The sequence below is a fragment of the Camelus bactrianus genome, chromosome 22 (genome assembly GCF_048773025.1).
Source record: "Camelus bactrianus isolate YW-2024 breed Bactrian camel chromosome 22, ASM4877302v1, whole genome shotgun sequence".
NCBI lineage: Eukaryota > Metazoa > Chordata > Mammalia > Artiodactyla > Camelidae > Camelus > Camelus bactrianus.
This window is the reverse complement of record NC_133560.1, coordinates 29938926-29947765: the sequence shown is the minus strand read 5'-3', so window position 1 is coordinate 29947765 and position 8840 is coordinate 29938926. Positions and strand designations below refer to the sequence as shown.

General features: G+C 60.6%; 1 protein-coding gene across 1 annotated transcript; it reads right to left on the bottom strand.

Annotated features, from left to right (window-relative positions):
- TLE5 (TLE family member 5, transcriptional modulator) lies at window positions 1–8612 on the bottom strand. The gene is made up of 7 exons (XM_074351172.1): window positions 8437–8612; window positions 7233–7330; window positions 4831–4894; window positions 3405–3449; window positions 2713–2775; window positions 1201–1275; window positions 1–1119 (listed from the first exon to the last, which is right to left on the bottom strand). Exons 1-7 carry the CDS (start codon window positions 8461–8463, stop codon window positions 898–900), a joined length of 594 nt encoding a protein of 197 aa, XP_074207273.1. The 5' UTR covers window positions 8464–8612; the 3' UTR covers window positions 1–897.
- Between the last annotated feature and the right edge of the window lie 228 nt (window positions 8613–8840).

The following is an 8840-nucleotide window of genomic DNA, read 5'->3' as shown; positions in this document are numbered from 1 at the left end:
CAACCTTCTCACGTCTTTATTTGAAAGGCACAGCTAAGCCCACCCTCAATACAGCATTTTTACTTCTCTCTGTAGAGATCAAACGACTGAACACAACAAAAGCTGACAGTCTAAAAGGCTATATACAGACACAGGTGTGGGTGTTGCTTTTTTTTTTTTTTAACATTTTTTTGTCTTTTTTTTTTTTTTTAATATCCCTTTTCTTAAAAGACAAGCTAGTATACTGGAAAAAGGGGGGAAAATAAAATAAAAACCAAGACAACTTGAGTACCCTCATCTTTATTCGGGAAGGGGAGAAAGGGAATTCTGGGTCTCCGGCCCCACCCTGCTCCCCAGGCTAAGCGCGTTTTGTCCCGGCCCCTCTTTCATGGGCGAGGGGAGAGGACCAGGTGGGTGTGGGGACCAGCAGAGGGTGAGTGGGCAGAAGGGGGGACGCAGGACGCCCAGGGTGGCGGGAAGGGGCGGCTAGCGTTGTGTTTGCATGCAGTGCCGGGGTGGGAGGCCGGGTGTGCCAGGAGGGTCCCCGGCGGGCAGACTGTCAGTTACACGTGTGTGAATCGGGGAGGTGCGGGGTAGCGGGGTTGGACCTCATGAGGCTTTGCTCCCTTCTGACCTGGCCTCCCACTTGCGCCTCCAGGCCTCAGCTTGCCTCATCTGCGGTATGAGCAGGTATGCGCCCATTCCGGCTGCAGGGGAGGAGGAGGGAGGCCAGGAGTCCGGGTGTAGGAGGAAAGCCAGGGGGTGGCACACGTGCAGGGCGAGGGCCCCAGCAGGCAGCTACCATAAACATTACCAGCGTTTGGCCAATCCCGAGCTACGATGTGTCTTGCACTGAAAGTCCCTCTCTCCGTGTCTATCTCCCTTTGCCCACCCCCACCTCCCCACCCCCACAGCCCACTAATCGGACTTCTCGCCGTCATCCTCCTGGTGGGTGTCGCCGTCATGCCCGTTCTTGTCTTCCTTGGAGAGGTGGGCCTGGGAGCCCAGCGCCGACAGCGAGAGGAGGCCGGTGCCTGCGCTGACCGCCGGCAGCGAAGGGGGCTGCAGCCCCACAGGCAGTGGGGTCAGGGGCAGGGCCAGAGCCTGCAGCTGGGACAGCTGGTGGGCTTGGAGCTGCTGCTGCAGGGGCAGAGGAAGGGGAGTGTCAGCCACCTCTGGCCCTCCCTCCCTCCCTCCACACCCGCCAAGATCCCGACATACTCGGATGATGGAGTTCAGCTCAGGAGCAGTGACCTGCTTAGCTCTCTCGATGGCTCCCAAGACCTGCTGCTGGTGCTGGAAGGGGGTGGGGTGGAGATGAGTAAAATGAGTCGCCCTGATCTTGCTGGGGGCTGTGGCACAGAGCCCAGCAGGAGCCACACACCCATCTGGGCTGTGGGAGCCCTCCCTCTCCAGGGCTTCCCAGCTGCCCCCCAACCCCGAAATCTCCTTCTTTCCAGTTACTTCCTTTCCCCAGGCCTTAGTCTGTTCATCTAGAAAATGGGAGAAATGGAGATGCACAGAAGACCCCAAGGAGCTGGTACCATAATCTTGGGAAAAAGCCTGCAGGTGCGTCTGAGAAACCCCAGACCATGACCTATCCAATGCCACGTGCAGTGTAACAGTGCAGTGTACAACCTGGCCAACCAGACAGGCAAGTCCTGGTCCTAAGAGCTCAGAGGCTGTGCTCTGAGATCTGCTCATTTAAGCACCTCTTCTTCCACAGCTGGGGAAGGCCCAGTGAATTCTCCTCTGGGCTGGGGTAGAAGTCTAGGTTCAGAGCAATCCCTGCCCCCATCCCCAGCCCTCCCTGAAAATCTGTCTCTCCTGCCATCAGATGCTAGAATCTGCCAGGTTCCTTTTTTTTTTTTTTTTTTTTTGCCTTGGCTACCAGGAAGCCTGTCATGAAAGGAAACCACAGCCTAGGTCTTCAGGGTTCCAGGAACCCCCTTCTTGGAGGCTTTCATGGTGTCCGCCTGGAACTGTCCCTGGGCATCACTTGAAAGACCCCGAGATATGGGCAGGGATGGAGGAGGAAACGGTGAATTACCAACAGTAAATCTGGCAGAGAGGAGATGGGCCTTATGTGACCCAGACGTGTGTGTGTGTGTGTGTGTGGAGTGGGCCTCACACCAAAGGTCTTAGACGTCCAGGAGGCAGATGAGGAAGAGCTGGGTACCTGGTTCCCCCGGGGGTGTGAGTGCGTCTGCCTCTGTGGGCAGCTGTGTGTCCACTTGGGTGTCTGCGTGTCTGCATCATTCTGTTTGCACATCTGTGCTTCTGTGTGCACCTGTGTGTCTGTGTGTGTTGCACCTGTGCAAGTCTGTGTCTGTCCATCCGCGTCTGTGAGGAGCGCCTTGCCATATATCCTCTTGTCCTGGGCCAGGAGTGGCCGGCAGGGCCCTGAAGATGAATCTCAGGAGGGTGAGAGGCAGAAGCAAGGCAGGGAACACAATTCTTGGTGCGTCTGCGTAGCTGACATTTTTACAGTGAAATGACTCACTCGGGCTGGGAATTCCACAGCAGGGTGAGGCCCCTCCCTTCACTGCCCTGCACCTCTGGGGTTTCTCCAGCCTGGGGAATTCTCCACAGGCTAGCTGGTGGCTGGGAGGTCCAGAGAGCGAAGGCGTGTGCCCCAGGGCACCCAGCACCAGATGCTGCAGTGGAGAGGGCGGGGGAAAGTTCAAAGTCCATCTCCCTCCTCCTCCCCGCAGCCCTGGGGGCTCCACTCACCTCTTGGGAAAGGTAGGGCAGGACCTGGGCACATATCCCATTCAGCCTCTTGACGATTTCAGCCTGGAACACGCAGACGTCTCAGCCCCGGGCGGGCTTCCGGGCAGGTGCAGACCAGCCCCAGGAGGCCCGGGGGTTCTGTCTAATCTAAGAGGGGGCCAGCTCGGCCCAGGGTCGGAGCAACTCATCAGGCCCATGGGCACCCAGTGGCAAAAGGGGCATCGGAGTCTGGTTCTCTGCCCTGCTGCTAAGGGCACAGTGTGGACGGAATCCAGGCCCAGCCACTTGGGGCCTGGTAGGTGGTGATGGCTCCAAGGGAGGGAGGGAGGGTGGGTGGGGGCAGCTGGCGTCGTTATCCCATGATACACCCGATTTTGGCTTCGTCAGGGCACAGATGGCAAGAGCGAGGCTGGAGGGCAAGGGGCAATCTGGGGGTCCCATGGTGTGTTGGCACAGGTCACCCTCCTCCCACCATCACAAGGGGGAGACAATGGTAGGGGTGGCAGGTCCTAGAAAGTCTCTGCCCCTCCCCCTTAGGGAGATAAACCTCCCAGGGAGGCCTGAGAAAGAAAAGAGGGGGGCTTCAGAGGTAACAGGATACCAGCAAGGACTTGGTGCTCAGCCAAGGGGTGGGGCGGGCTCCTACCTGCCTGGGGGTGCTGAAGTGGGCGGGGGGGGGGGAAGAGGAGTACCTGCTTGTGCATCTCAATGTTCAAGCCGTAGGACATCTCGTAGTACTGCGTGGGGGGAGACAGAGAGCGCGAAATGGGGGCGGGTGGGGGGGTTCCAGAGACAAAGAAGGGGGGGAGGAGGTGACAGAAAGACAAAGCGGGGAGACAGCAAGAGGCAGAGGAAGGGAGAAATGGAGAGACAGCAGGGAGAGGAGAGGAGGGAGGCAGGAGGGAGGGAGGTGGAAGGGGGGAGACACCCGCACCAGGAGGGTTGGGGGGGGGCCCAGGTGCCTGGTGGAGCCGCTGGGGAAGCCAGGGGAGCTTCAGGGCCCCAGAGGCAGCCTGGGTGCCCTGGTTTCTGGAATAATGATCGCCCTCCAACACACACACACATTCCAAGGCTCCTAATCTTTTATCTTTATGTGTCTTGTCTGCGGGTGGCCCTGGACTCCGGGGAAGTTTGCCTTCCTGGGTATAAATAATCGAGGATAAACAAACCCCGCTGGGCTGCTGGGTCTGGCTCTGGGGCCAGCAGTCCCCCTCCTCACGCCCCAGATCCGACCTGCCCCCTCCCCGGGGGGCTCTAAACCATCCCATGGCTCCGCATCACCCTTGGGAGGGTGGGTGGCGAGAGCCAAGTTCATTCCCAGGCCTTTGTGTGGTCTCCCCTTCTCTGCCCAGCAAGCTCCTACTCAATCTTCAAGACCCAGCTGTAATGCCCCATTCTCCATGCAGCCTTTTTCAAATGGGGAGCACCCCACTCTGGAGTCCCCCAGTCCTGGGTCCCTCTCTCTGCCCCAGCCCCATCCCCTCTCTCTGCCCTAGCCCCATCCCTCTGAGACCAGGGAGTCTGTGTCTGCCCCCATAGCCTGGGAGAACTGTGCTCTGGGCTGGACAAAGGTAGGGAGTTTGGATGCGTAAATCGCCACCTGGTGGGTATGAAACTGAGCAAGTGATTCTGGCAGGGTGCATGGGCAGGGTGTCAAATGTCAGGACAAAGAATGCAGTGCCAACCATCCCCACCTCCAAGAGTGTCAGCCTCCTGCCTGGGGAGGGGCCGCCAGGAGTCCTCCAAAGCTTGAGCGAGGAGGGGTTAAACCTGGGATGCCCAGACCCTGGGAGGGAGTGGAGAGATCCGCACTCCCCCACATCAGTTCCTGGCTTTCACAGCGGCTGCCTCCTCTGCTGCCAAGGACAGCCGGGGGACCTGGCAGGCCCAGGCTGCAACCCGGTGGTTTGGCACCTCGGCCACTGCCTGGGCAGGCAGCCAGGCTAGCAGGGCGGACTCAGCCCAGCCCAGGGGCCTGCTGAATGGAGGGCAGACCTCGACTCCTCGCACCTCTCAGAGGAGGTGACCAGTGTTAGGGCTGTAGCTGCCAGTGCTGGAGGGAGGTCTGGGGTCCCCCATCCCTTCCCACTGGACCTGGGGGGTGGGGTGCTGGCTTACCATCACATAATGACGCTGCATCTCCGACTTCTCGCTGGCCAGCTTGTCACATTCTAGTTTCAGACTGAAGAAGAACAAGGAGGGGGGTGGTGGAGGCTGGGTTGAGATCCCTTCCTTGCGCAGGGGAGCCCCAAACTTTGGTGGGGGACAGACACTTCCTCCTCTATGGAAATAGGGCAGGGGGAGCCTCAGAGGCCCTAGTTAGACAGTGGGGATTATGGAACCAACCGCGCAGATCTAGGGGCAGAGAAAGCAATAAAAATAGTAATAAAAATAGCAGGAGTCGGAGCAAATGCCCTGACTGCCGGTCAGACCGGGAGCCCAAGGCACTTTTCCCTACCCTGACACCCGGCGAGGTCCGGCCTGTTAAGTCACTCTCCTTTCACGGAGGTTGCAGTGGAAGCCCAGAGAGGCTGAGTGAACTGGCTCAAGGTCACACAGCCAGGAAGCTGGCTTCAGAGGTCACGCTCTCAACCTCTGGGGAAACTCTCCAGCATGGGAGGAATAGATAGCGCCAGAGAGGCTGCCAGGGCCGGGAGCTGGCTGGCAGGGATCTGGACCGGACTTACCAAGGAGTCTCCAGACCTTCTTGTGGGCCCTGACTTCCCTGGGAGGCGGGTGTAACTTGTCACCATTCGCTAATAGAAATCAGGACCCCCTTGCCTCTCTCAGCCTCCCCCGGCAAGGATGAGCTTCAGGCATGTCTCAAAGGCCTCCCTCAAAGGTTTCGGGGTGACAGGCAGAGAGCTGAGAGCACAAACTCAAGACAGGAAGACTGGGTTCAAAGTTCAGCCCTGCTTCTTTGATGCTGTGTGACTCTGGGCAAATCCCACTACCTCTCCAGGCCTCAGTCTCCAAGTCTGTTGGGTACCAACCTCCTGGGGTGGGGCGGTGAGGATGGAATGAATTAAAGACCAGAAACGCTCTTAATGCTGCTATACAGTCAGTACCCAATAAATGCTTCGTTGATCTCATGGTCACCCCAGGAGACCGGAGTTTCACGCCACCAGACTGACGGCGACGTGTGCACCTCAGTTCAGGGGTGAGCCACAGTTGGTTTTTCTAATTTTCTTTAAAAGTAGTGCACTTGTTGCCACCGATTAAAAAAAAAATCAGGCAATTTCTTTCCAAATTCTGCATTTCTGGTCCTTCCTGAGGGCCTGGCAGATACTGTATGAGCCACCAACATGACAGGACTGCCTCACTGTATAGCAGCAAGCCCAGCCCAGGGAGTGGAGACTCCAAAGCTCAGAGAGGGGTCTGGCCTACTCGAGGTCACACAGCGCTGTGGCAGCAATGGGACCCCCAGTCTCTGGAATCAGCTCAGCCCCCATGCTCACTGTGAACTGCGCTTGCACCAGGCAGGGAGGGGAGGACCTCCTGGAGAGGCTCAGAAAAGCCAGGGTTGCCAGGCAAAGCCCCTAAACCTTCCTCCTCACGGGACCAGAACAAAGTTCCTGGGCCTGTCCTTCAACCATCGGTGCCTCAGTTTCCTCATCCTTAAAATGGGCACAATGACAAGATGGCAGAGAAGATTAAACAAAAGCATGTATGTTCCCATGCATGAGAAGTACCCCCAAAGAAAAAGATATATAGCACCTTTTCCCATTTCTTCTTGGAGAAAACTCAGGATCCTTCAAAGGAGTGTGGGTAAATGGGGGTCCAGAGATGGCCTAAGACCTCACCAGTATTTATGGCTGTGGACCCACTTCTGATTCCCAGGCAAAGCCCTCCCCCTGCCCAGCCATAGCAGAGCCTTGAGAATCTGCATCTTCAACCCAGAGACTGGGTACAAATCTGTTTTGCCACTTCCTTGCGGGGCAACCCCAGGAAATCCCTATCTTCTCTGGGCTTCAGTTTCTCTTAGTGTAAAATGAAGGTAATAGTAGTCCTTCCCCTTAAATCTGGCACCGGGCAAGCCCTTTAGAAATGTCAGGTTAAATTCTGGAGGGAAATCCACCAGGTGCCAGAAACCCTTTCTCCAAAGGCAGAGAGAGATACAGGCTGCAGGCGTTCTCCCAGGGGGCGGGGGTGAGCGGGGAGGTGGAAGGTCTACCCCCAGTTCCAGCTGCTGGGAGGTCTTTTATCCAGTGCAGACTGGGGTCAGGGTGGGGAGAAACCAGAGAGCTCTGAAACCAGACAGCTGAGTCTGTGCAAAGAATTCAAATTTCTGTGCCTCGGTTTTCTGATCTGTGAAATGGGACTGTCTTAAAGACTAAATGAATTCAGTATCTGTCAGTGCTTAAGGCAGGGCCTGCCATATGAGACACTCAGCACCTATGCTATTCCGAGTGTCGGTACGTAGCAGGGGCCACAACCTTCGCCCCAGGCCTCCGTCTTGCCATCTGAGCAGGGGGAGTCCCACCTTCTCCCTGGGCAGGGACTGCCAGCCCCCAGCTCACCTGTGGTACTGAGCCTGCAGCAGCTGAAACTCATCTTTGATGCGGTCGCAGGAGTCCGAGGTGGTGAATTTGAGTTGCTGGGGAAGGTGCGACGAGCCCTGTAGGGAGGGGGCGAGCGGGCTCAGGACCCCGCAGGGCCGCCGGCCACCTCCCTCCTGGGCGGTCCTGAGGCAGCAGCCGGCGCAGCTGCAGCGCCCCCCCTCCCGCCCCACTTCCCGGGCTGTGTTTACAGCCCCTGGCGCGGCCCCCGCCCTCGCTTCCTGCCCCCGCCTCTCCCCGTGAAGCCGAGGGGGTGGGTGCGCCCGGAGCTGCTCGTCCCCCGCCACCCCTAGGCTGCGGGGGTGCGTTTGAAGGCCCGCCCTTGGTGGGGGGCAGGGTGCGCCCTCTACCGCGCTTCCAAAGCGCGGGGAGGGGTGGTATGTCTGAGCCCCCCAACTGCCTCGGGGAGGGGGGAGAACGCGTCCTAGAGAGCCCCCTCCCCAAGTTGGGGGGCCAGGCTTCCTTGCAAAGTCTCTTTAGGGGAGAGGCCTCTTTCAGCACCCGAAATCTTCCGGGGTCCCACCCCAGATTCCTAGCACTCTTCCTCCGGGCCGCGTTCTTCCGGGAGGGGTGCGCCTCGGGTCTCCCCCTACTCCCAGGCCCCGATAGCAGCCCCAGTGTTAGAGGTGCTTGGTGGAGCTCCCAGGGCGCCCCAGGCCAGAGGCCAAGGCCGCCGAGGCCCAGCCTAGCTTGGTGGGGGGAGCTCAGGGCCTAGGGGCTGTGCGGTTGGGGGTGTCTGAGCTGGGCGCTGAAGGGGACCTGGCCTGGGAGCTAGGGGGGGCTCTGGGCCCGGAAGCTGGGAGGGGGACCAGGAGCTACGGGCATGGGAGGGAGCCCGGGAGCCGGCGGCGGTGGTGGGGGGGGAGTAGCGCTGGGCCCAGAGCTGGAGGGACTGGGCCCAGGAGTTGGGGGAGGCGCCGAGCTGGGAGCCTGTGGGGGGATGGCCCGGCGAGGACCTGGGGCGAGGGGCGAGGGCTCGGACCTGGGGGGTGCCGGGCCCAGACCTGGGGGAGGGAATGGCCGGGCTGGGAACTGGGGGTGCCGGGTCAGGACCTAGGGGGACGCAGGGCCTGGAGGCGGGGAGATGGCCCGGCCGGGAACTGGGGGTGGGTGCCGGGCCCCGAAGCGGGGGGTGGGGTGCGCCGGGCCGGCGGGGCCCGCTTACCGAATGCCTGCTTTGTGGAAACATCATGTCAGTCGCGGCGGGGGGCGCGGGCTGCGCCCCGGCTGTGCGCCCCGGCTCGGGCTGCTCGGGGCGCCGGGCGGCCGCGCCTTTGTCCCGGCGCCGATCGGCAGCTCCCGGGGCCGCCGCCGCCGCCGCCGCCTCCCGCGCCCGGCCTCGCCCGCTTCCTGCGCCCCCTCCCCGCGAGCCCGGCCCCGGCGCGCCCCGGGCCCCGCTTCCTGCGCGCCCGGCGCCCCTCCCCGCCCCTCCCCGCCGCCCGCCTCCCCGCACGCCCGGCCGCCGCTCCTATTGTCTAATGGCGGCGACGCCGGCAGTGGCCGCGGCCTCTGCTGCGCGGAGGCTCCGGCTCCACCTGCTGCTGCCGCCGCCGCCGCCGCTGCTGCTTC